The 27,680-nt window shown below is 39.2% G+C and overlaps 2 protein-coding genes across 2 annotated transcripts; both read left to right on the top strand.

Annotated features, from left to right (window-relative positions):
* Window positions 1–7,775, top strand: LOC134848219 (exosome complex component MTR3-like). The gene is made up of 4 exons (XM_063865600.1): window positions 1–187; window positions 4,965–5,149; window positions 5,365–5,609; window positions 7,416–7,775. The coding sequence occupies exons 1-4, from the start codon at window positions 39–41 to the stop codon at window positions 7,701–7,703; spliced, it is 867 nt and encodes a 288-aa protein (XP_063721670.1). The 5' UTR covers window positions 1–38; the 3' UTR covers window positions 7,704–7,775.
* Window positions 7,776–8,297: 522 nt separating this feature from the next.
* Window positions 8,298–11,410, top strand: LOC134847648 (RAD50-interacting protein 1-like). The gene is made up of 3 exons (XM_063864801.1): window positions 8,298–9,895; window positions 10,267–10,451; window positions 10,774–11,410. The coding sequence occupies exons 1-3, from the start codon at window positions 8,302–8,304 to the stop codon at window positions 11,242–11,244; spliced, it is 2,250 nt and encodes a 749-aa protein (XP_063720871.1). The 5' UTR covers window positions 8,298–8,301; the 3' UTR covers window positions 11,245–11,410.
* The last annotated feature ends 16,270 nt before the right edge of the window (window positions 11,411–27,680 follow it).

Raw genomic sequence — 27,680 nt, 5'->3', positions numbered from 1 at the left:
ACCGCGTTTCAGAATTTTGCCTCTCTTCAAGATAGAATATGTCAGTTTTGCTGAATAGCAGGGGATTACCTCCAACATTCAGCTGGAAGCAGTTTCTGCCTTCCGATAAAAAGACTGTAATGGAACATTCAAACAGAAGGGGACATCGGAAAATATTCATATCACCCAGGATGATCAGTAAAAGCAGGTATGACTCCAGCTTGAGAAATTTTCTTATATAGAAAATTGGAATATTGTCACTTCAAATTTAATAATATGAAATTAGGGAATCTAGCATGACAGTGTTATTTAATGCCGTAAATGTTTTTACGCTTGCGATTAGCTAGCGTTATCAAATACAAATATCGACTTTTTTCGTTTTAACAACTTGTTCAACAGAATCTCGTGGTATCGGTGCATAATGAATTGAAATTTCGAAGCGTCTTCGGTACGTTTATTGTTGATGCAACGAATACGCTTGGGTTGGGATGGATGGCAAAGGTCCTGGGTTCGAATCTGACCAGGACCTGTTTTTTTTAAACGGAATATTTTTCGTTTCAAAAAAATTCTCGGCTTATTTGTCTGCTCATGTTTTGTCGACTTAGTTACCACATCTTTTTCATTGCAGTTTCATTGTAGTTGATTTTTATGTTTCCAATTTGTAATTCTCCTTACCTTGACTTCGTATTTTTTCTTTTTAAACCCTTGCGATTACCCAATGTGGATTTTTTCGGATTCGTGGTTTTCAGCCTAGTTGCCGTCGTTATATTTTCTGTTTGTCAAAAATTTATTTTATATATATTTTTGTATTATCTGGTGCGAGTTTTTGTTGGCTTACTTTGTGATGCATGGATTTTATTTTGATACTTAAATTTTTTCTACAATAATTGAAAGTTCTGTAATTTGTCATTTTACCAAGTATGATTTTAAATAATTTCAGCTGATGTTGTACCGGCTTAGTTAATTTTTTTTGTGTTATAGGGACGGCCAAAAAGTTCCTGTTCGACAAATTCAGGTATTCTGAAAATGTATGGGATTGGTTTTTTTATTTTTTACATTTTGAGAAGCTTGCGAAAGTTTTTTCAAAACTTTTTGTTCAGTAGAAGACTACTCTACCTAATTTCAAAAAAGGCCTATCAATGGAAATTCCTCTCCTAAATCTGAGATTTTAGGTTCAATGAATAAAATGGGTTGTGGGAAGCTCCACTGCTTAACGACTGCGCTCAAATTTTTCTCCACATTGGCCCCCGGAATAGGCAAGTTTTTGATTTTTTGACCGTTTTTGATTCTTTTTGACTTTTCTCGAAAACTACCCTCTCAAATCTGAGATTTTTGTTTTCAATCAAACCAACCGGTGGTGGAAAGCTGTGTGCATAATCCCCTACGCCCAATTTTTTCAGTACGGAAAAAATGGCTCTGGGAATATTCAATAATTACTTTGTTGTACCGTCTTTTGAAACTATTTGAGGTATCTCGAAAAATTTGTAGGTTAAATGTTTTGGTTCAATCGAGAAACTGGTTTTGTGAGTCTTCTCTGCTCAGGAGGCTACGAACTTCTCATTACAGAAAATCTTATTGTTTTGGGAAAAAATTTTGATTTTTTTTAGAAACTACCCTATCAAATATGAGTTAAAGGGTTCAATCGAAAGAAGCGGTTGCGAGATTTTTTTATACAGAAGCGGCAACAACTTGTAACAAAAGACTTATGTGTTTGGGCGATGCATTTTCTCAAAAATTTTTACAGTTCTCATTTTTTTTAGTAGAGAAACAACTATGGTTTTGGGCTGAGCCCAATTTATGAATTTGCCCAATTACCCATTTCATCCTGTATCAGTAGGGCTATTTCCCAAAATATCAGTTTGATACCTCCAGCTTTAGCTGGGCCCCATAGTTTCCTTTAACGAGACATACGGACACTTTGGTTCACTTAGTTTTATTTTCACTCTCACTTATTTTAGTACAGAGTAACTCAGCTAAGATTTTAGGCAAAGTCCAATTTTTGAAATTACCTGTTTCATCCCGTATCAGTATAAAAAATTTCAAAAGTCTCAAACAGCTAACTCCAGCTTTAGCTGGGCCTCTAGCTATCTGTTGTCGACACATAGGAATTTTTTTGTTCAATTGGTTTTTTTTTAACTTTCATTTCGACTTTTATTTTACTATGTTTGTTTTGTATTGCAATTGGTGCGAAGCTCCGATTCGCCTCTGTTTCAAAAGAGTCTCTTGATGAAGGGATTATTGGAAAAAAAGAAGAAGTTATTTGAAAGAATTAATAAACCAGACAGCAAATGAAAGCTTAAAATTTAGTTCTGTTCGTAATTCATGAAAATCTGACTGATTTCTACAAAACACTCAATAATTTGGATTTTTTGATTTTACGTTTTCTGGAAAAGGGCGAGGAGTTCTTTAAAGGTAAAAGTTCTTATCTGTGAATTTTTTTCAACACCTTTGGAACTCTATTTTAATTTCTTTTTCTTCCGAGTTGAATTCTACAGAATAAAGTAGGTTGCATATTTGATTTTCGATTTCTAGTGACAAAAATAATTTCTTTTAATTTATCTGGGACAAAAAAAAATTTGTGGTATTTTGTAACAACTTCTTTGCATTGTATATTGTAAAAATTTCTTTGGAAAACGAAAGGTATAGGTTAAATGTAAGAGGTGTAGAGAAGTAGTCTCCGGGAGTCGCCTAAATAGTTTTTGAAAAACGTAAAATTCCGATTTTTTTTGAAGTTTTGTTGCAAAAAATTTCCACCTGCTTTTGTAATTTCAATCCGCTATCAAGATGAAACCCCAAATAATTCACATAACTGGCTCCAGCTACTGAGCAGCCATCATCAATATTGATTTGATTTTGTGAACGTGATTTAAGAGGTAACAATAGATTTTTGATATATGCAGACTCACTCGGTTTAATTTTAACAGAAACACAGACATGAACTATCATACCATACTCTAGTATAGGTTCAATCTAAGAGGCGTAGAGAAGTAGTCTCCGAGAGTCTCATAAATAGTTTTTGAAAAGCGTAAAATAGCGTTTATTTTTGAAATTTTGTTGCAGTCAATTCTTGTGTTTTCGAATTTCTTTCGGTTATCAAGATGTAACCCCAAATATTTTCAAAAACATGCTTCAGCTACTGAGCAGCCATCAATTTTGATTTGATTTTTGGCACATGAGCTAAGTCGTAAAGATAGGTTTTCGATATATTCAGATTCACTCAGTTTAATTCTAACAGAAATACAGTCATTAAAAATTATACCATAGAATAGTATACGTTTAATGTAAGAGTTTTAGAGAAGGAGTCTCCGAAAATCGCCTAAATAGTTTTTGAAAACTGTAAAATTCCTATTATTTTTGAGTTTTTGTTGCAGACAGTTTCTTCCTGCATTCAATCGGTTATCAAATGCTGAACCCAATTAATCACATAACTGGCTTCAGCTACTGATCAGCCATCAATTTTGATTTGATTTTATGAACACGAATTGAGTCGTAACAATAAGTTCACTCCGTTTACTTTTAACCATGTGAAAACTTTTGAAAGCACTTCGTTCATTAGGACTGCTGGGTCCAAAGAATCAGCAAATAATCCCAATTAGGCATATGGTGCGGAAAAACATGTTATCATATTGTTAATGTAGAGGAAAAAAGAAGGGTACCAAACACTGAGCCCTCCGGGACGTCTTAAGAAACCTTTTTGGAAGTTTTAGAAGTTTGGAAGTTTTATTTCCTATAGCAACAAATTGTGTTCTTTAGGAAAAACTTTCTAACAACTCTTCTGATACACACACTGCAATTTATAGAAATGTTTTTGATTAACTGTATCGAAGTCTTTACTTAAATCAAGAAACACACTGAAAAATTGGTTTGTTTGCCAAGTTGATCTTGTTAATGAAACAAGTCTTTTGATATCATTAGAACTCCATAAATTTGCAATATTGTATCTGCGTCTGATTTTTCCCCAAAATTCCGTCGTAAGACTGAGGTGACATGAGAAAGCATGTAATGATCCGGCATATCACACTGTAGAACATACGTAATTTCATCTTTGATATTACGATTGGTGATTACATGGTCAATGCAGCTATCTCGAGTCTCTCCCAATCGGGTAGGTAGATTGCAATTAGATAAGGCGAACCCATATGATTGATTCAAATAAATAAAATCTCGTGTAACCCTACTGTCTGGTTTAGTTTAAATATTAAAATCTCCCACAACATAAAAGTCATTGATTTTTGTTCGAATAAGTGTCGCGTAGTTTCTCAATCTTCCAAAAAGTCAAAAGTTTTGATGCTCGGGGAATTATAAACAGCAGCCATCGGCACAATTTAGTTACAAATTTTGAAATTTACCTCCAAAAAATCAAAACACAAAGTCGATTTTGACCCTTGTTGCAGCTATGTTTGTTGCAGTAAAAACTCCAGCATCCCAAAAATTGATGACCTGAATTGGTCTTGGAAACACTGCAGTTCAAGGCATTTTTATATTATTTTCCTTAATGCTTGCAATTTTGAAATTGTGGCTTTAAAAATTTGCTTTGTTGTACAAACGACTACTGAGTTATTTTTGCCGATTTAGTGTTATTTTTACTTGATTTTTCAGAATAGAGTTTTTAAATTGTCAACGGCAGATCTAGGAGGAAGACTGTTTCGCGAGCAGGGAGAATTCTTTGGTTGCTTTTTCTCTCAGGACATGTTTTAGAGCGCCCTAGTGCCTCAGAATTTGTATATATTGGCTATAGAAGTTTTACAATGGGGTACGTCGCTAATGGTTATCGCAAAAACCAAAATACGCCTTTTGGCTTTGAGGCTGAGGAAGTGTGTGCCTTTACATCGTTTTCCCCCAATCCGGGCAACGAATAGTGTTCAAAAAATCAAGACCTGAATGGCTTTAATCAGTAATTATAGTTTATAATAAAGATGTTAAACGCGCGCCCATGTTTTGAAATCAGTCTGGAGCAATGTTTAAAAAGTTGTTGATATTGTTAGGGGCTCGTGTTACTTGGAATGTGGAAATACGAAGATAGTGGCTGCGGTGTATGGTCCTCGTGAGAATCTGAAGAGTGACGTGATGGTGATGGAGGGCAAGTTGTCCTGTCAGTTCGTCATCAGTCCCTTCGCCACTCCAGGTGCTGAAGTGGCCGACGAGAGAGACACTCAGAAAGTGTGCTCAGGTGAGACCATTGAAGACTGTTCAGAAGTTAAGATTGTTTACGAGGGAAAGCTTACTTTTGGGCTATTTGTTTCTTCAGACAGAAACGCCTCTGATTAAGATTTAAATACTTTTTTTGGCCAATATACCGTAGTTTTGAAGTTCAAGGTTAAGAAGCTCTGATACATGACCGCCGTTGTTTAAGCAGCTGAGAGTAACCATTTTAGTGTGATTCAGATTACGAGACGTTTATCGAGGAGTGTTTCTGCTCGGTGGTGGACAGAACCAAGTTCCCTAAGAGCACGCTGGATTTGACTGTACTGGTGTTAGAGAACGACGGGGGAGTGTTGGCCCATAGTCTGACTGCACTGTCTTGTGCCATCACCAGTGCAGGCATGGAAATGCATGATATGCTAGTGGGTGTGAATTGTGCTGTCATGGTCGGAGGGGGAGACGAGAAGGGGTTGACGGACGGAGAGCAGGTTTGAGATAAACTAAACCATACTTAGTTTTTTTTGATGCGGAAATGAACAAAGCGTCAATGAACGTAATTGAAAAAATGATCAGTTTCTTTAATTCAGAGGTTACAACGTTTTTTGGAGGCTTGCATTTGAGATAAAGTAGTAAGTTGTTTAAAGTAATATCAGAGTATACGTCGATTTCTTAAAGTTGCATGAATGTTCTTTTATTTCGACGCTTGTGTTGGTACTTAAGTTCTCGGTGTATTTTCCGCTCAGCCTTAAACTTAGCTTAAGTTATATTGAGGAGTATTAAATTTTTGAGTTTTTTTTGTTGTCACAGCTGCCGCTAAAGTGCACTCAAACTTATAAAAAGTTAAAACTGATTTTCGCTAAGATTTTCGAAAAATTTGCGGAAAAATTATTTAGGTTTTTTCATTCAATTTTGACTTTTTTGCAATCGTGTATTTTTGCTCAAGCAAACTTGAGGTAGTAGTCTAAAACGATCAGCCAAATTGTTACCTGTTAAAGTTGCACATTTTAGTGGGTTGTTTATTTAGAGTCGATTATTGTAGTTCGGTTATATAAGCCCTGATGATTTTTTCTTCAGGCTCAAATATACTTTTTCAAGGTTTGACTTTTGTTTTCTTTTCGGGTTCAGTTCATTACCTTGTTAAAAGGAAGGCAAACTCCACTATCGAACAGCGAAAGTGCAAAAGTCACAAAAAACGTGATCGATTTCTAATTTGTAAAATGGATTTTAGTTGTTAGGTTTACCAGCGAAATAGAAAATTTACCGTTTGATCCAGTTTTCCTACATTGGGTTAAAATTATCAAAAAAGAGTCAATCATAAATTGTTTTTGAAATTCAAAAGATTTAAGGCTTGATATTTTGAAGAAAAAAAACAAGCGGTATTTTTTTCTCGTAACTTACGTTCATTGACTCTTTTTAAACTGTCTGTTAGCTATGTGTCGTTAGTTAAACAGCATGGTCTAGGTATATCGGCTTCATTAGTGCGCAATTTAATTCGTGATATCTACGAATTAATATGCGTGAAAGAGGTAAATTCTTTGAAACCCTGGCTACCTGTTTAATGCAAGTGACTCTTCAACGGTAGATGAAAGTTCGAACGGCATAGTGTCGCGCAATTTACTTCGGTTTTTGAAGTTGATTTTTTTCAAGGCATTTTTTGTATATTTTGCATTTATACTTTTAGCTTTTTTTAAAATGTTAACAAAGATAGCCGGTTCCTGTACAAGTAGCACAGATTGTTCCGACCACAGTCTTAGAAAAAAATACAAAAAAAAAGTTTTTTTTTTAATTTCAATTTGGTATCGTTTTTTTTTCTGCATTACCGTTTTAAAGCGGTCTTTAAATCGCTTTTTTTCGACACTGAAAAAAATTTCATTTTTTAGATGTTCGAATCACGACTGAAAGGGCTTTAGTATGATATATCACTCAATCAAGTCCGATGATTATTTGTGGTACCTGATTTTGCATGGGAAACACAGAAAAAAAACTAAAACACACCCGAGTACAAAGTTCCTCCCCATTTTCAATGGTCAGAACAATTATTGGATGCTATGAAGACTGTTTTGTTCTGGCCGGCTGAACGAGTGTCTGCTCAAATAGAGTCTACTTGTTTAAAGGCCAGCCATTTCAATTTTTTGAGATCTGTTGAAACTGTTTTGCAGAAATATTAAATGCAGACCAAAAAATCAGACTAAAAACTGAGTTTTCTGCTATCGTTCACCATATGAGAGTATAACGGCTCAATTAAAACTAATTGAATTGAATAACAAACAAAACATTCTTTCTTTCTGTTTAAGGAAGAGTTTGAAATCGCTGTAGATCCTTGCTTTGAAGACGAAACCATATCTTACCAAACTGGGTCGGATAGAACGGAGGTCGATCAAAAAATTTTGTTCTCAACTTCGGTAGTGACTGTCGGATACCTCCCAAATGTCAATCAAATAGCGACACTGAGCCATAATGGACAGTGCCCTTCGGGACAAGTTTTGTCAACTGCGGTGAAAAAATGCATAGAAAACAGTCCTCTAGTTTACGCTGCTGTTCAGAAGTTCTTGAAGCAAAGTTTGCTAGACGATGAAAGTTGATTCTTTTTTGTTTTTGAATTGATCTTGTTTACCGCTGAAATAACTATCGAAAATAACTCTTTTAATAAGAAATACTTTTCAGTAAAAACTAGAGTTATAGGTAGTAACACCTTTTCAGTAAGTTTATATGGGTCTGAATTGAGAATTATGGAGGATCGTCGACTAAGTTAATGCAATTTAGTAAATTCAAAAAGTTTATTTAATTTGTATTTTGTGGGAGAGGTGTCGCGAGCTGTTAAAAACTTCAGTAACTATCTGGTGAAGATAAGTTGTCATTGAAAACAAAATTGGCCCAGACCACTTTTTCTCGACACTGAGTCACCAGTCACTAAATTAATTAAACTTCAATGTTTGGGGCAAATGGGAGAGCGGTTTAAGTGGCTGTGGTCGAGGACCACCTCGATCTGTGTTTTGAGGACGGGTCAACAATTATCAAACGAGAAAAGTTACTGAAAAAGGTTTTTAGTTCTTAATTGTATGCAAAGTAGCGATTCTGCATAAGAGCAAATTTGCTCGTATATTGGTTCTTTTCCTAGTGGAGAGATGCTTCAAGTTTAAAATGTGTCTTCAATAAAGTGATTTCACTTCAGGTCTTGCCATGTCATCAGATGCCATAAATGGAGAGTTCGACGTCAATTCTCTTTCAGAAGACAACATAATTCAGTTTCTAAATTCAAACTGCCACTCCGAAGACGATGCGAAACACTGGCTCGAATTTTTCTCAAATCGGCTCAAAAATTTGGACCAAAGTGGAACCGAAGGTCAAAAATCGGATATTTCCTCACTTAAAGAATTGACTGGAGAAGCAAGAAATGACTTGACACGTCTCCGCGAGCTGAAGAAAAAACGAGAATTATTATTGCGTAAAATTGCGAATAGCAAGTTAAAGACGGATGAGTTTTATGACATTTTGAAAGAAAAGTGTGAAAAATTGCAAAACTTGGAGAAGCAAAAACAGCAAATGGTTGCATTGGAAGAGTTCAAATCTATTCTAAGAAAAATAAATGAAGCTTATCAAGAGTCCACTCCTAAAGCAATAATGTTTTACTCGGAAGCGGTACTTCTTTACCAAAATTTACCGGAAGATTCAAATGAGAATTTACTTGACAAAATGTATTCCAAAATTGAGGACTGGGAAAGTAAATTAATTGATTCGGTTAAAACAGATTTCCTTCGAACCATGTCGAAGCTAGGCTGGGGAACGAGCAACGTATTGATAGCGGCCAATCAGATGAAGGAAACAGAACGAGAGCATTTGATTGGTCAGAGAAATGAGTTGTTTTTACAACTTTTGGGACTTCAAAAACCTGCTATAAAAGGTTTAGTCGATAAGAGTATTATATCAACAGATAACGAATTAGCTGATCTGAATTTACCTCCTATTAGTGCTTTGTTAATTGTGTTTAAAAAGAGATTTTACTTCCATTTTTACGGCGACAGAAAGACAAATAGCATCGAAAAACCGGAATGGTATTTGACGCAGGTTTTGAAATGGGTACAAGAATGCAAAGACTACTTGGACGACGAATTTCAGCCACTTGTTAATAAAATGTGGAATAAACCTGTTAGTATGAAGATAAAATTTGTCGCGGGGCTTTTGGGTTTCATTCGGACAAAAATGACGTCGGATTTGAAACACGTCGTCTATAACGAGTCTTTGTTGTCGCATTATGTTGACGAAGTTTTGAACTTTGACAGGGAACTCGAAAACTGCATCGACGTCGAAAACATCGACTGTTGTTTTTACTCTCCGCTTCAAGTTTTGCTTCTGGACGAAAAAGTTTTTCCCAAGTGGTTGGAAATGGAGTCAAACTTGGTAAAAGAAAAATTAGACAATCTACTTTCGGATTGGGAAAACTGCTGGAAAGCGGAAATAACTGACGATAACAGGCTCAAGTTCATTCCGAAATCTGCAAATATATTTCTGACTTTATTAGATTGCATTTCAAACAGGTACAAAAAGTTGCCGAGTTTTGAGCACCGAAAACAGTTTTTCCACTTGCAGCTTGAACTAATGGACGAGTTTCGCACGAGGTTGATGCAGTTGAAAAACCAGGAGAAAATTATTCCTCTGAATGAATCGTTCATTGGCATTTTGAACTCGGCTCATTACGTAATCCAAGTTCTTACGCAATGGTCCAGTGACGTCACTTACTCACTCCTGACATTGCCGCGTATGGATGATGTAACAGGTCGGTAGTTTTGAAGAATTGTTTTTTGAAAAAGTCTTAAAATGCTCTTATAACTAGATGTACATTCATGCATAATAATGCTTTATTATGAATGCACTTAGGTAGATATGCACTTTTTGAGTTCAATTCAATTTCATTCACTAAAAGTTGGCTAAGCTGCGCTCTCCAAATAAGAACGTGGAAATGGCGCGAAAACCATGAACTACTTCTAGTTTCGAAAGTGGATTTTCATTTTTAGATTTCCCAAGTTTCAGTCAGAGCGGAGAGAAAATGTGGAAATTTAGGTGAAAATATGATGAGCTCTTGGCAGAAAGATAATACCTAAAAGAGTGCAAGAGTCTTTCAATGTTTGATGCATGTTTCTTTTGCAGGATCGGACTCAGTTGGTATCCAGACCAGTGTGGGTCCATTCGACTACCAGGTGGAGACCATGTCCCTCTTCATGCAGGACTGTGAGCTCATTCTGGCCAGATATGTGGCCAATCAGGTGAAGGAGAAGGTGCCGCTCTACAGGAGTCAGAAGTTTTGGACCAAGAGCCAGCCGAAGAAATCAGAGGTAAGGTCGAGTTTGAAGAGGTTGAGTTTGGATAAATTTAAAATCTGTACTTTTGTACCAAAACCAAAATGCAGAAAAAGGCAACAATGCAGGAAAAAGGCAGCAATTTTCCTGGTTCGAAAGGTTTTTGTGGCGACTAATTTTTCTTGAATAAAAAACCGTGAAGACTTAGTTTTCGTCGTCAGAACAATCAATTGTTCGCTTAGACCTGCACAAAAACAAAGAAAAGGATTTGCTTTTATAGATTACTCATCTAGGCGTACAGCTTGCTCTGTTTCGGCGAATGTTCATTACCAGAAAAAGCAAGTGACTCTGTTTTTAGGAACAGAAAGATGAGGCTGGAAAGAATGTTTCCACAATTGCAGCCGACATTTTGCTTCCCTTCTCCACAGAAATTGAACAACTTAGTTTGACTTTAAACGAAAACTCATTCCGAAACACGTGGAAATCGGTGTGCAGTTTTGTCGACAAAATCATTTACATTGACCTTGTTTTGAAGACAAACTTCTCAAAGTTTGGATGCGACCAATTTGTAACAGATATTTCACAAGGATTGCTGCCAATAGTCGGAAAGTTTACCCGAAATCCGAGGAACTTCTTCCCTTGTTTGTCGGATATTGTGACGCTGTTTTCACTTTCAAAGGGAACTTTCCTGCTGCTGAAGGATCACTTGGAGCAAGTGGAGAGTGGAAAATGCGACCATGACGAGTTTCAAAGAATATGCAATGAGTATAGACTGAATGGACTTACGAATGCCACTCAGATTTTAAAAGTGATGTCTAAAGTTATTTGACGGACTGGATTTGTGTATATATGACTGAAGTTGGAATTGAATGGTAACAGGGAATATAAAAAACTTATAATTGATGATATAACTTTTACCAAATTGTCGATAATAAGAAATTAATAACTTGAATAAGAAATAAATGTTGGTAGTGGAATTTAAATCTATAATGCAAGTGAGCTTTTTAAAAATATTGATTAACTTTTAATAGACTAAATGATTTATTACGTATATAGATTGCGTTGATTTTCCATTGTTTTTTTTTTAGGTAAAGTCTCAAAATATGTTCACGCTCGGTTTTGATCTTTTTTTTCGGTTTGACTTTTGTTTTCTTTCAAGTTCAATTCAAATTCGTGTGTTATAGTTAGTTCCAAACTGTTGGCAATATCGGTGACCTTGAGCACTTTCATTGGTCAAAACTAGCATTTAAGTTCAATTAGTCTTGTTTTGACACAGTTTTTACACGTGGAATTGAGTGATGAATGGAGATTTTACGTCGAAACTAGCAGTTATCTGTTGATTAATTACGTTCAAATTCTCTGACCGAAAAGCATATGCCCATCAGTCTCGCATTTATTGTAAAAGAAAGCCAAATTACGCTTTCCAATTAGGAAAGTGCAAATGGTGCGAAATGACGTGAATGACTTTCAATTTTAAAAATGGTCTTCAAATATCGAAATCGCCAGTGGAACATCAATATTAATATTTCATCTAGTTTTGCAATTTGGTATATTTTTACTTAAAAAAGTTAATCATTGCAAAGAGTTTTTTTTTCGGTTTCGTATAGTACATCTATCTTATTCCACATTTCCGTTTCCTGTGATTTTAAAACTGGTGATTGAGCTGTCCTGGTTTTTAATTGTGAGTAAAGTCAAAATAAAACTGAAAAAAAAGAAGCGGCAGAAGAAAGAGGAGTAAAAAAAATTGAAAGAATTTTACCTTATGTCAGAAAATCATAGAATTGCGTAGCTTTTGACAACGTCCGCTTCGCCTCCTTGTTAAAACATTTAAATCATTTTTACAGACACACCCTCGTCAATTAAAGTGAAAAAAGTTAAACCTAAAAGAAGTTTGAACACTTTTTAAAGTTTTATAATTTTTTTTTCAGTTTATTGAAACACTCTGGTTTAAGTTTTGGTTGGGCAACAGTAACATATACAAGTTCCCGTCAACCGTAACAAATACAACAGTATCTTTTTTTGATCTTGTTTGTATTGTTTGTATTTTTGATCTTGTTTGTATTGTATGATGCTTAAAAAGATTTGAATTTGTGTTAAAAAATTTTTCTCAAAAACTGTTGGCTTAAGAATTTTTTTATCATTGTGCAATTTGACCACAATTTGTAATAGTAAAGTTTGACAATTGGAGGAACGAAAAAGCCAACTTAGCTTGAATAATTGTCATTCGGGTTTGAGCTAAGGCTGCTGGCCTAATAACTTATTCTAGCTAGTTTTTGTGGCATAGTTTTAGTCTCTTTCTCCGTTTTCAGAAAGACAATTACAGTTTTGAAAAGAAACATTTTTTTTGTGGTTTTGGTCTCTTTTGTTTTGAAACGATACAGATGGTCAATGATCCCATCTTTGCGTGCGTTTCACACAACAAGGTGATAATCTTGATTTGCCGTAAGATTGTTTTCATATTTTTACTTGCAGATTCAACGAATAATATATCGTTTTTATAAAAGCACTCCTGATCGGGTTTCAATTGATATTTGAGTTTTTTTCAGTACTGAGAAAAACTGGTGTGAATTTTTCACGTTGTAGACTAATCAAGAGTGAAGGAATAGCCTCTCTTCATTTCGGTTAACAAGATGCACAAATATGAGCGGTAAAGAATGTCAGAAGTATCCAAGCACTACTCGGGTTGACCAAAAACACTAGTCATACAATTTTCAGATCTGGAAAAATGCTAGTCATACCCTTTCCATGCAATTCCATCAGTACAGAAAATTGTATGAAAGTTCTATGATTAGTAATTTTTCATATGGAAATGGTATACCAGCATTTTCCCATAAACAAAAAATTTTTGGAGGATGTGTTCGTGAGCGAACACAAGTGACAAAAACTATAGTTTACCTAAAACTATAGTCACCAAAGGTTTTGCATTTACAATGCTTTGGAACCGACCTGAAAGGTAAAAAAATTTTCTAAGACAAATCATATACTGAAACTATCAAACTTTTAGTTTTTCGCAAAAATTTTCAAAGATGATTATTAACATACATAATTATGCCGTGCAAAAATAATAGTTTTTTGAGTTTTTGGTAAAAAAACATTATCAAAAGAAGGATATGCACACAAAAAGTAGGATATCAAAAGAAGGATATGACTACGTTATGCACATAAAAAGTATGTTTTGCATGCAAAAAAGCTTCTTTTGGAAGATAATTGACTACAAAATTCGATTTACGGTTGAAATAAAAAAACTAAAAAATTTTGGGTCCTTTTCAAATTTACTTTGAAAATTTTTTGTTGTCGCCGTGAAAAAACTGCTAGTCATACAAATTCAATATATGGAAATTGTAGGATTGCAATTTTTTTGACAAAAAGTTTTTCTTTTTGTTTAGTACGATACACCGACTTTTATGCCAAAACAAGAAAAAAGTTCTTTGAAAATTCGATGACACATTAGCAAAATGTATGAAATTTGTATGACTAGTATTTTTTCATAGTCTTAGGTTATGGAATTGTATGATTAATCTTTTCGGTCTATGTGTCAACCCTGGTACATATTTGCTTGACACTTCACCCTAAAAATCGACATCCCATCTTTTCCCGTACTTATTCACCATTTACCTCCCGGGAAACACGCTCAACTCTTCTAGAAGTCTAGCGCGCATAATCACAAACAAAATTGTTCGTATCAGGGCAAAGCCCTGAATATTCGGACTGCCCTTCAAGTTTTTGTTAAATTAAACATTGGCAAAGCTATTAATTTTAGGCTGATCAGATAAAAATTTAAGCCTTGTAACTTGAGTGATTAATGAAATTAATAATAACAATTAGCTGTCGCAATTCAACTTGGAACGATTTTGTAGTGTGGGATAATTTGTAGTGGGCGATAAAACGAGCAGCTTACACGACTCGTGGAAAGTTAATATATAAGGTTTATTTGATAAGGTTTATAAGGTTTATTTGAAGAAGTATAAATTGCATTTCATTACCAAACAAATTAGGTACATTTAAAATTATTTCAGAGCCACTATACTGGCTTTAACAGCCCAACTTGTAGTGGTCCTTAACAATTAACAAAGTTTAAGTTGAAATGGTTTTTTAGCTAAAAAACATGGGTTTCAAACGTTATGATCAAAGGAACATATCAATCAATTCTGAATTGTCATTGAAATCGTTTAATTTCAAGACTTAAACAAAGAATTTTGTTGATTGGGGCTATATGTGTGCAATATAGAGTGCACGTCGGGCTGGGTCCATGCAGATCAAGATATAGATTCCCTGAATGACCAGAGTTTTATTAAAAATTGGACTGAATAAAAAAATATATATTCTTCACTTTCTTAGAAAGTCTGGACAATTCTCCTGTTTGGAGCTTCTACTTCTTCTGCTTAAATCAATTTTGAATTTTTCATTAATTTTGATTTAGTTTTTTGAACAATTTAATGAAGTCATTAAAACAACTACGCATACATAGATTTGGACTGGCTATTGAAGACGCTCCGCCACCAAACGTGCTTCCTTTTAAACCTCATAATATCTCCCCCATATTTTCCCCTTTCGACTTAAGACTAAATTTTTCCCGTCCCCTGTTAAAACACAGGTAGATTCTTAAACAGAGGCAGATTTAGGAGCCGGGCGGGGGGATCGCCTTCTTTTCTCAGGGATTCGACACCCTGCCGACCCAAAGGGCCCCCTTTGTACTACTTTGGGATATCCTTTTATGGCTAACGGACCCAGAAGTTTTTCTAATGGCGCCTTTGGCGCCAAAATATATACTAATTTCTAGGGTGGAGCGCGTGCTGAAAAAAAACGCAATTTTAAGGTAACCATTTTCCAAAAAGTGCCTAAAAACGCTATTTTTTCAAAATTTTGTCTGCGGCGCAGAACTTATGGCAACAGCGTCTTTTTAGTGCTTTGGGAAAGCTCGGAAAATCATTTTGGTTGACCTATAGATCCGCCCGTGTTCTTAAACCCGATAGACCTACCTACTCACTTAAACCGGATAGACCTTAACCCTCACCTCGAACTGCATCACTTTCTATCCCTGAATACCACACTTACACCTTGTAAACTTTCCTTGGAACACCATTTTTTTTAACCCTAACAAATTTTTGACTTGGTTCGATCGAATTCGCGACATTTCTTGATCTTGCATTTTGAGTATGCTGCCTGCGCGCTATCTTGAATAACACCAACTACAGCTTGGTGCCAATTTTGTATATCTGTTCGACCTAAAAGCTCTTTTTTCATCCCCCCACCCCCCTCGCCTCACACGAGCAACAATTTTATGGTCTAACAATTGGTTTTACAAGGTTGATTACGCAGACCAAATATGTTTTTCATTACCTAATTAGTCTGCATGTCAATTTCCATGACAATCGTTTCAATGTGAACAGAGTTTGGTCTGCGGCGCAGAACTTTTGGCAACAGCGTCTTTTTAGTGCTTTGGGAAAGCTCGGAAAATCATTTTGGTTGACCTATAGATCCGCCCGTGTTCTTAAACCCGATAGACCTACCTACTCACTTAAACCGGATAGACCTTAACCCTCACCTCGAACTGCATCACTTTCTATCCCTGAATACCACACTTACACCTTGTAAACTTTCCTTGGAACACCATTTTTTTAACCCTAACAAATTTTTGACTTGGTTCGATCGAATTCGCGACATTTCTTGATCTTGCATTTTGAGTATGCTGCCTGCGCGCTATCTTGAATAACACCAACCACAGCTTGGTGCCAATTTTGTATATCTGTTCGACCTAAAAGCTCTTTTTTCATCCCCCCACCCCCCTCGCCTCACACGAGCAACAATTTTATGGTCTAACAATTGGTTTTACAAGGTTGATTACGCAGACCAAATATGTTTTTCATTACCTAATTAGTCTGCATGTCAATTTTCATGACAATCGTTTCAATGTGAACAGAGTTTGGTCTGCGGCGCAGAACTTTTGGCAACAGCGTCTTTTTAGTGCTTTGGGAAAGCTCGGAAAATCATTTTGGTTGACCTAGATCTGCCCTTGTACTTAAACCCGATAGATCTACCTACTCACTTGAACCGGATAGACCTAAGCCCTCACCTCGAACTGCATAACTTTCTATCCCTGAATACCACACTTACACCTTTTCAACTTTCCTTGGAACACCATACTTTTAACCACAATAATTTTTTGACTTGGTTCGATCGAATTCGCGACATTTCTTGATCTCGCATTTTGAGAATGCTGCATGCGCGCTATCTTGAATAACACCAACCACAGCTTGGTGCCAATTTTGTGTACCTGTTTGACTTAAAAGCTCTTTTTCCATCCCCCACCCCCCTCACCTCACACCAGCATCAATTTTATGGTCTAACGATTGGTTTCACAAGGTTGATTATGAAGACCAAATATGTTTGTCATGGCCTAATTAGTCCGCAATTTTCATGACAATCGTTCAATGTGAACAGTATTTTACTTATAAAAATTTGCAGGTGGGGGGAAAGAAAAAAAAGCCGACCTTAAATGCGGTTTTTTCCTTCTACCAACTTGACCAAAACATCAATTTCATGCTCTAACCATGGTGCTACAAGGTTGTGTATGCAGACAGACCAAATATCAGGGGTGGATTTAGGGAGGGGGGCGGACGCCCCCTCCCCCTCAGGGATTGGACCCACTGCCGACCCAAAGTAATTTTGAGATATCCATATTTGGTGACGGGGCTCTTTTTCCTTTTCCCCCCACCTGCAAATTTTTGGCTCTTTTTCCTTTCTCCCCATCTCACTCAAACATGGATTTTATGGTCTAACGAGTAGTTTTACAAGGTTAATTATGAAGACCAAATATGTTTGTGATGGCCTAATTAGTCTGCATGTCAATTTTCACGAGAATCGGACAAAGCGAACACTAGCTTGAAATATAAAATTTGCAGGTGGGAGGAAGGAAAAAGAGCCAAATTTTTATATTTGAAGTTACTGTTCACGTTGTCCGATTGTCATGAAAATTGGCATGCAGACTAATTAGGTTATGAGAAACATATTTGGTCTTCATAATTAACTTTGTAAAACCACTCGTTAGACCATAAAAGTCATGTTTGAGTGAGGTGGGGGGAAAAGGAAAAAGAGCCGGTGACGGACCCTAAAAATTTTCTAAAGGCGCCTTAGGCGCCAATTTAAACTTACTTTAAGGGGGGAGCGCCCGCCAAAAAAAACGCAATTTTTTGGTCAAAATTTTCTAAAAAATGCCTTAAAACGCCTTTTTTAGCCTGTTTTTTTTTTAATTTTGATTGCGCTGCAGAAAATTTGACCAAAACAGGGTCTTTTTAGTGCTTTGGGAGAGCTCGGGGCTCTTTTTCCTACCCCCCCCCCCCACCTACAAATTTTTATATTTGAGGTTACTGTTCACTTTGTCCTAGTGTCATGAAAATTGACATGCCGACTAATTATGCCATGACTGTAGAATTGGTGATTCTAAGGTATAACGTACATAGCTTTTCCTTTGAACCTTGAACATGCAAACTAAGTAGTAGTAGAGCTTAATCGTTGATTTAGTCTGGAGCAATTGGTAAATAATAAAGTAGTTAAGTTAAGATCGAATTAAACTTGTGTTTACTTAAGTCCATGGAATTAATCCCCCTCCTTAGTGAAAATAGTCAATGCAACAGCTCACGGAAACTCCCCCCAACTCGGGAACTACCGGGGCGAACTTCATGAAATTTAGTGGAGTGATACTAGAGATGATTTGACCCGGGCATGCAAAGAGCCGGATCCGCCCGACCCCCCGGGGCCGAGTGATAACGGTTCCCGGAAGTGCAAATGGCCCCACCGGAAATCCTTAACTACTGGTCCGATTGAGCTCATTTTTATATATGTGGTAGCCCTGGGCGAGGGAAACTTAAGTTTGAAGTTTCGGAACCCCAAGGTCACCCCGGCCCGATTTACGCCCTAAACAACCAAACCCCCACCCAACTTCTGGAGGCTATTTCTGGACCCACAATGACCCTAGGGAGCTGAAACTTACAGGGATGATAGATAGTGACATGGTCTATCATATGTTAGGATGATGACCCGATTGGGTGCCAAGGGCACGGGCTATTAGCACTTGGGAAAATCACCCCTTGGAGGTGTTAATAGGCAATTTGCGAAAAATAATGAGCGAGGGCATATCGATTTTAAGGTACTTATGTGTAGTATGACTTACCCCGGTAAAAAGGATCCCTGTAAGTCTTAGTTCCCAGTTGACCTTTCCGGTGCTAATTGACCTTTTCCGGGAAAAGTGATAACGGACTTTAAAACGGGATAACTTGGGAAGCATTGGTCAGATATGGATGAAACTTGGTAGGTAGGACTCCCATGTGACCTCGAACCGATTATGGGGAATTTGACCCCGGGTGACCCCGGGTTGACCTTTATTTGACCTTTTGGATTTTCAGCTCCAAAATCCTTAAATTTAGCACCGGAAAATAGCCCAAATTGTATGATTTGTAATCAGCAAGGTTAATGAAGCTATGTTATTGATCTTGGGTGGTGATGGGCATGTATGGGAATTTAGTTAGGCATTTCCCTGAATTCGATGGAATATCTTGGCTTAAAGTAAAGTGGTATGTTGTTGGAACTATTAAGAGTTAGCTAAACAAACATTGGGTTCAATCTGACTTGGTGAATAAACTATTAATAGAAATGCGTCAATGGCACAGAAAAGTAGTCACATATTATATTGGCAATTTAGACAAGGGAATAGAGAATTAACTAACTTAAATGTTAGGAATGTACAGGATATTCCATTGGCTTCTGGGGAATGTTTTATTGGCTCAATTGGACACCGGTTGAAGGAACGGCTTACCCTGAAGGTCGATTTGATTAAAATTTGAATAGGTTACGTATGTGATTTTTTGGATTATGATAAACGGGAAATTAAGTTCACTGGGAATTTATCCTAGGCATGGAAAAAGGAAAAAGATATGGGATAATTAAATAAAGTCCTTGGGCACTTTGATATGTAAATATAGCTTGAATTAAGTTGAAGTTGCACTTGTTATTTGTTTAGCATAGCTTTGATTGGCATTTTGAACTTGGCATTTAAAGTAATGTGGTAATGTTGGATTTATGATTGCGAGCGAGATACAGTCGAGAAAGCACAAACCTAGGGGCAAGCAGCGTAGTACGATACAGAACGGCCAACCACCAAATCAACCCTTTTGGAATTGTAAACAGTACTGGGAATCGGTTGCCCCGCTGACCTCAGTATTAAAGGGAATATATTGCGGCGGTGTGAAATAGCGAGAGACCGGCCCAGAGATATTGTGAATTCCCCAACGTTTACAGTGGCGCTCCTGGGTGGGCGCTTCTCAGGATTGTAGCTGCAACGATTTGTGCGAGACTGTGACGACGAACAGTGCGAAGTAACGAGCGAACGATCGAAGAACGATGGCCATGAACGACGAGGATCGACAGCTCATGGCGGAGGCTGCGGTGGCAGCGGCGAATGCTCTTGACCGGCAGCAGGCAGTGTTTGGATTTGGTACGATACGACCAGATCGGTTTCCCTCCAGTAGTTATCAGAACTGGGCGGACTGGAGAAAACACTTTGCCTGGGTCACAGATGCCAATCGATGGGACGATGAGCAAGCTAGAATGGTGCTGCCAACGTGTTTGACGGGTTGGGCTTTGGATGAGTTCACCAGCATGCCAGCCCACTTTAGAGAAGAGGTCGATGGATTTGCCGAGCCAACGCTAGGCAGAATGATCGCAGAGCTGGACCAGAGGATGATGCCATTCCAGACCAGATCGACTGCGCGAGCTGAATTCAAAAGCCTCATGCAGGGCGAAAAAGAAGATTTGAGGGAGTTCTCTCGACGAGTGCGATCAGTGGGCGAGGTAGCGAATGCGAATATGCCAGTGCAGATTCGAGACGATATGAACCGTGAGCAATTCATCGACGGAATATTCGATGCGGATCTCCAAGAGTTGCTCCTTCGTGAAGATTTCGATAGCTTTGGTCAAGCTGTGGCTCGGGCCCAAACTCTAGAGATGGCTAGTAGGACAGTCAGACTGCGCAACAGAAGGCGTCCAAATGCCGTTCGGGAAATGCACGATATTCCAGGCATAGAATCCGGAGTTATCGGTGGCGAGTATCAAGCAGGCGAGGCCCAGCAATTGCAGGCCGACTTGACAAAGTGGCAGAAAAGTACGGAACAGCGGTTGGAACAGATTGCAACGCAGATGCAGATGCAGGGCGCGCGCCAGAATGAGCTGGCGAAGCAAATGGATATTCAGAACTCGAGACACGATGATGTGATGAATCAGATGCAGAGCATGACAGCTATGATGGGACAACTAGTAAGTTCTCTTACCCCTACTCCCAACCCCGACGGCCGACCCCAACAGGAGACCCCTCCCCAGCAAAGGTAGTTGTTTGAACCTGGAGGAAACGGTCAGAACAGCGCGGCAAACGGTGCTGGCCGATACGGTTTGAAGAATCCATGGACCCAAGGTGCTTGTTTTAATTGTGGACAGGTGGGCCACATCGCGAAAGGGTGTCCCCAAAGAAGTGCGAACCATTTAAACTACCAGGGGCCGGGACAGTAGACGAGTTCGAGGGAGGCTTTGTTCCGGCCGAATATGAGAAGCAACGGGGTGTCAGACGACCTCCAGCGACAGTTGAGGATCCCAGACGGATCATCGGGACTCAGCGAATGCGTGAAGACAAATGCGAAGACGACTCGATGCTTGACAGGGAGCATGTGAGGACAATATTGCAGCGTTTGCCACGAACCACGGAGAATGCAAACGATTCAGGGGAGAATACGAATGATACAGGGGCGAATGCGAATCGTCAAACGAAGATGCGATACGAGTGTGTGGGTATCAGTCATTTGACAAATGATCCGTATGGAGCTTACGTAGATGCTTGCGTTGGAGGAACGAACATGGACACCTTATTGGACACGGGGGCCACGACGAATTTGATACGAAGTGAAATGGCTCGAAAAATTGTTGAGGGACCGGAGATAGAACAGTACAGGGGCCACTTGGAGACAGCGGACGGAAAGAGAGTCGTTGTTGACGGTTGCATAACGACGAATTTTAAGTTAGGTGTCATCGATGATGAAATCGAGGCTCTGGTGGTACCCGAACTGAAGGCTGAGATGGTACTCGGTCTCAGATCAATGAGGGAGTACAACTGTTCGTTAGAACTCGGTAGAGACAACTTGTGGACGGGCACTACGGAAGGATCGGTTGTGCCAGTGAGTTATAAGGCTCCCCAGCTGTTACCCACAGTTCCTCCAGACCCAGGAGAGAAGAACAAGTTGGAAGCGAATCGGAGGGATAGACCAATTATGACAAATAAGATGTCCAGCGATGTACCGGATGAAATCCCAGAGGGTTGGCCGGCCAACTATGAGAGTCACAGTGTAAACATGGTCCAAGAGAACGAAGTTGAAAAGGACGAGATGTATGGATGCCCCAAGCCTGTTTCGTTGGAGGAAGCTTTGAGATGGAGTCGTGGCGGAAGACCAGAGATGGTGGCAGTGGTTCAAGAGACAGAGGTGAGCGATGAAGGCGACGGCGACGCGATTCGATGGGAACGAACGAAAGAAGAGATTGCGACGATGCAGAAAAAAGATGAAGCGATTGCGCAAGTATTCTACTGGGCGGGAACAGCTGACGAGACGAGCGGTATGCCTTCTTTGGGAATGAATCTCATTCCAAAGGGACAGGCAATTCAGTACGGACCTGAGGCACTCGCATACTGGTCGAGGTGGGACGAGTTGAGTATTCGAGGTGGAACACTTTACAAGAAATGGTTCCAGAGAGATGGGTCGAAACCGACACTTCTGACGGTAGTTCCAGCAGCAGGACGAAAAGAACTCCTGGGACAGCTCGATTCAATGGAGACCAGTGGGGGACAACTTGCAGTGGAAAAGATGTTGGCGAGGATACGACGAAGATTTTGGTGGCCGACGATGAGGACGGACGTCGAAAGGAAAGTTCAGTGGTGCTTAAGCCAGGCAGCACAGAATGTCAGCGGGAAAAGGAAGCGAGCTGCGGTTCAGGCTCCGTTTGATCCAGGGATCAGACTCAGTACGGTGGCAGTGGACATTTTGGGTCCTGTGACGATGGCAACTCAGACGAAAGCGAAGCACATACTGGTGATGACGGATATGTTCACAATGTATGCGATTGCGATTCCCCTTGTTTCGACAGAGGCATCAGATGTGGCTCAAGCAATCGTGGAACATTGGGTGCTGAAGTTTGGAACTCCCAATGCTTTGCGTACGGACCAAGGAAAAGTGTTTGGCAGTAAACTGATCAAGGAGATGTGCCGACTTTTGGGAATTGAGATAACAGCGACGTTGCCCTACAAACCTGAAGGCAGAGAACTGACGGGGCGATACAATGATAAGATGGCGAAGGTGATTTTGAAGTATTTGTTGGAGAATCCGAGGACATGGGATACGATGTTGCCGTATTTGAGCTTTGTGTGCAACACGACAATTCATCGGGTGACGGGAGCTACGCCGTTTAGTTTGGTTCACGGTCAAGAATTCCAGTATCCCATTGACCTCTTCTACGCGAAACCTCACGATGAAGTGTTGACGAAGGATGCTTTTGTAGAGGAACTGGATGAGCTTTTCCGAGATGCTCATAGCAGTGCGAGGGAAATCGTTGGGACGGATCAACGTCGACAGGAGGATCAGTATTGGAAGAAAGTTCATGGAGAACCCTATACAACTGGCGATAAAGTATGGGTGTGGGCGAAAGAAAAGTTCAAGTCGAAGAAGCACTTCGATCCGTGGGACGGAACTTATGTTGTACTGGCGAGAATGTCCGAGGTGAACTACAAGGTGGCAAAGGAGTCGACTACGAACAAAGTGAAGTTCCTGCACTTCAACAAGCTGAAGCGAGTCAAAGAAGAGACAGCCCAGTCAGAGGAGGCTACAGCAAGTAAGCGACCGACACCTTACCGGTCGGTTAACTTCTTCGACGATCCGGAGATGTATGACGATGATGAGTTGTTATGGCAAAACAACCGGGAGGGTTTTAATCATGACTCAGGCCCAAGAGATGTACCAGTGAGACTGTTGCCTGTGAGAAATCGACCGACGGAACCACAAGTTAATCCAGCTGGGCGAAATGTACGAAACAGGGTGATGCCCGAACACTTTGCTTATCCACCACAGCGAATGATGCGAGAAGTGGCTAGGAGGGAAGAAGATGCGATTGAGACGTACGATGCGACGGAGCTGGAGGCCAGAAGGGAAGAGGAGCCTGCAAATCTACCGAGTGAGGCGGAAGGCAGACCTCCGGGTGAGCCGATGGCTGCTGAACCAGTGATGGAAATTGGCACTGCAGATGACGGCGGTCGACAAACTCGAGTAAGGAGACCACTTGTGAGGTTTGGAATCGACGAGTTTGTGAGTTGAAACTTACCTTAGTTTACTAAACTCTTTCCTTATCTCATTAGTTTTTGCTTGTTTATATTCAGTGCGATCCCACCTGAACTGTTGCGCGGACCATTGATAGTGATGATTATGAAAGTGAAAGGGTTGGATCGTACCATGAAGAGTAAAATTATTACAGTTATGTCCCCCCTTAGGTTACTCATTGTGCTATATTATTGTTTAGTTGATGGGGACTAACTGATGGGTCCGCGATCTTTAAGTGTGTTGCTTTATAAGACGGAAAGAGAAGTAAGACACGCGTAGGGCGTAGCGGAACGAAGCGTTATGGTAGGTTACACTTAGGCTTATTAGGTGCTACTTAACATTATTCGGGAGAATAATAGACTAGAAGGGAAGACTGTAGAATTGGTGATTCTAAGGTATAACGTACATAGCTTTTCCTTTGTACCTTGAACATGCAAACTAAGTAGTAGTAGAGCTTAATCGTTGATTTAGTCTGGAGCAATTGGTAAATAATAAAGTAGTTAAGTTAAGATCGAATTAAACTTGTGTTTACTTAAGTCCATGGAATTAATCCCCCTCCTTAGTGAAAATAGTCAATGCAACAGCTCACGGAAACTCCCCCCAACTCGGGAACTACCGGGGCGAACTTCATGAAATTTAGTGGAGTGATACTAGAGATGATTTGACCCGGGCATGCAAAGAGCCGGATCCGCCCGACCCCCCGGGGCCGAGTGATAACGGTTCCCGGAAGTGCAAATGGCCCCACCGGAAATCCTTAACTACTGGTCCGATTGAGCTCATTTTTATATATGTGGTAGCCCTGGGTGAGGGAAACTTAAGTTTGAAGTTTCGGAACCCCAAGGTCACCCCGGCCCGATTTACGCCCTAAACAACCAAACCCCCACCCAACTTCTGGAGGCTATTTCTGGACCCACAATGACCCTAGGGAGCTGAAACTTACAGGGATGATAGATAGTGACATGGTCTATCATATGTTAGGATGATGACCCGATTGGGTGCCAAGGGCACGGGCTATTAGCACTTGGGAAAATCACCCCTTGGAGGTGTTAATAGGCAATTTGCGAAAAATAATGAGCGAGGGCATATCGATTTTAAGGTACTTATGTGTAGTATGACTTACCCCGGTAAAAAGGATCCCTGTAAGTCTTAGTTCCCAGTTGACCTTTCCGGTGCTAATTGACCTTTTCCGGGAAAAGTGATAACGGACTTTAAAACGGGATAACTTGGGAAGCATTGGTCAGATATGGATGAAACTTGGTAGGTAGGACTCCCATGTGACCTCGAACCGATTATGGGGAATTTGACCCCGGGTGACCCCGGGTTGACCTTTATTTGACCTTTTGGATTTTCAGCTCCAAAACCCTTAAATTTAGCACCGGAAAATAGCCCAAATTGTATGATTTGTAATCAGCAAGGTTAATGAAGCTATGTTATTGATCTTGGGTGGTGATTGGCATGTATGGGAATTTAGTTAGGCATTTCCCTGAATTCGATGGAATATCTTGGCTTAATGTATAGTGGTATGTTGTTGGAATTATTAAGAGTTAGCTAAACAAACATTGGGTTCAATCTGACTTGGTGAATAAACTATTATTAGAAATGCGTCAATGGCACAGAAAAGTAGTCACATATTATATTGGCAATTTAGACAAGGGAATAGAGAATTAACTAACTTAAATGTTAGGATTGTACAGGATATTCCATTGGCTTCTGGGGAATGTTTTATTGGCTCAATTGGACCCCGGTTAAAGGAACGGCTTACCCTGAAGGTCGTTTTGATTGAAATTTGAATAGGTTACGTATGTGAATTTTTGGATTATGATAAACGGGAAATTAAGTTCACTGGGAATTTATCCTAGGCATGGAAAAAGGAAAAAGATAAGGAATAATTAAATAAAGTCCTTGGGCACTTTGTTATGTAAATATAGCTTGAATTAAGTTGAAGTTGCACTTGTTATTTGTTTAGCATAGCTTTGATTGGCATTTTGAACTTGGCATTTAAAGTAATGTGGTAATGTTGGATTTATGAACTGGAACGCTGCGTAGGAGGCACAAAGGTAAATGTTAAGACTTATACGGAATGACGGATCTCTAACTAAAACTAAGAGTAAATAGACATAAGGCACGGACGTTTCGGTACAACCTTTAAGCGTGAGAACGATTTGGAGTTTATTGTTAACGAGTCGTATCTCGGAGTCATTGAGAACGGGTTAAGTTACTCGTTAAAGTGATTGTAGATTAGTTAGTGAATGTAAGTTAGGCTATCTAGAGGATAGCGGGATTGTTGTTGAATGATTGTAATTGATAGAAGTTCTCGAGGAGAACGTTAGATATTAGTTAGGTGTTAATTGAACTGCAGGAGGCAGTTAATTGAATAATAGTAATCGCGGACCCATTCCTTTGAATGAATGATTAATTTATATTCCAGCCAATTGTAGGCTATTCTGTAGTTGGATTTGATTATTAGTTAATTCATTATTGTTATCGGAATTGTTGTTGCGATTGACTATTGATTGCGAGCGAGATACAGTCGAGAGAGCACAAACCTAGGGGCAAGCAGCGTAGTACGATTCAGAAAGGCCAACCACCAAATCAACCCTTTTGGGATTGTAAACAGTACTGGGAATCGGTTGCCCCGCTGACCTCAGTATTAAAGGGAACATATTGCGGCGGTGTGAAATAGCGAGAGAGACCGGCCCAGAGATATTGTGAATTCCCCCACGTTTACAATAACAAACATATTTGGTCTCCATAATTAACCTTGTAAAACCACTCGTTAGACCAAAAAATTCATGTTTGAGTGAGGTGGGGGAAAAGGAAAAAAAGCCGAGCTCGAAAAATCAATTCGGGTCGACCTAAAAAAAAGGTCGACAAAATTTTCGAAAATTTTTGAAAATCCGCCCCCCCCCTCGAGAAAATCCTAGATCCACCCCTGCCAAAAAAGATTGGATTTTGTTTAGTTGTATGATGATGACTATCTATGTTGAAATGCTGGCTCTTTTCCAGTTTCCCCCCTTCAAATTCAATTTTGAAAAGTCTATTTAACGTTGTCATAATGCAATGAAATTTGGCGTGAACAAATCGACAATTCTGAACAAATTTGTTCTTCATACTTTACAGCGTAACATCACGCATTTAGCCGTAATAACTCGTAAAACAAACAAAAAACTCGGTATTATGAAAGGGGGGGACTGGAAAAGAGCCGAAATGCTAACCGTCCTGTTCTTCTGTGCAAACTTTACAAGGTAAGAGGAATTTTTAGTAATTTATGGTGATTTATGGGACACAGTTGTCGATTTGTTCACCACGCCGAATTTCATTGCATTATGACAACGGTATCTAAGCTTTTCAAATTTGAATTTTAAAGGGGGGGACTGGAAAAAAGCCAAAAAGTTTCCCGTCACAGCCAACAAAAGTTTAGCAGATTGTTTTCTGACCGTTTTGCATCAAATCAATCCTCGCATATAAAAAAATGAGTCCACCTGAGTTTAAGAACTGTTGTTCAGATGTGCTTATTGTCATGAAAGGTACCATACAAGTTAAATTCGCAATTAAAACGCATTTGTTACTATAAAATTTAATTAAAGTCTTGTTAAGGAAAACAGTAGATGATCCAAAGAAAAAGGTATCATGGCCAATCTTGCTCGTGTGAGAGAAGGAAACAACGATTTCACGCAGCAGCCCATTGGTTGCCAAACTTTCATTTGCCAGCTTTCATTTTTTCTAGCTTCAAGCACGTTTCGAATTTAGATAAACGTCTAACACGTTAAAAAGATTCGAGCACTCATGTAGCCGGCATTTTTCCACCAGGTTGTTTTTTGGGGATGGTAGTTTTACCAAAATTCATCACAAATAACATACGTTC

Source organism: Symsagittifera roscoffensis, chromosome 6 (genome assembly GCF_963678635.1).
Source record: "Symsagittifera roscoffensis chromosome 6, txSymRosc1.1, whole genome shotgun sequence".
Taxonomy (NCBI): Eukaryota; Metazoa; Xenacoelomorpha; order Acoela; family Convolutidae; genus Symsagittifera; species Symsagittifera roscoffensis.
This window is presented reverse-complemented; position numbering and strand designations above follow the sequence as displayed.

What these genes read in the sequence shown, in the direction of transcription:
- LOC134848219 (XM_063865600.1), top strand. Translation starts at nt 39, where the DNA reads ATGTCAGTTTTGCTGAATAGCAGGGGATTACCTCCAACATTCAGCTGG. An exon ending in CACTCAGAAAGTGTGCTCAG is followed by an intron (nt 5,150 to 5,364) that starts GTGAGACCATTG and finishes AGTGTGATTCAG; the next exon opens with ATTACGAGACGTTTATCGAG. An exon ending in GGTTGACGGACGGAGAGCAG is followed by an intron (nt 5,610 to 7,415) that starts GTTTGAGATAAA and finishes TTTCTGTTTAAG; the next exon opens with GAAGAGTTTGAAATCGCTGT.
- LOC134847648 (XM_063864801.1), top strand. Translation starts at nt 8,302, where the DNA reads ATGTCATCAGATGCCATAAATGGAGAGTTCGACGTCAATTCTCTTTCA. An exon ending in GCGTATGGATGATGTAACAG is followed by an intron (nt 9,896 to 10,266) that starts GTCGGTAGTTTT and finishes TTTCTTTTGCAG; the next exon opens with GATCGGACTCAGTTGGTATC. An exon ending in GCCAGCCGAAGAAATCAGAG is followed by an intron (nt 10,452 to 10,773) that starts GTAAGGTCGAGT and finishes CTCTGTTTTTAG; the next exon opens with GAACAGAAAGATGAGGCTGG.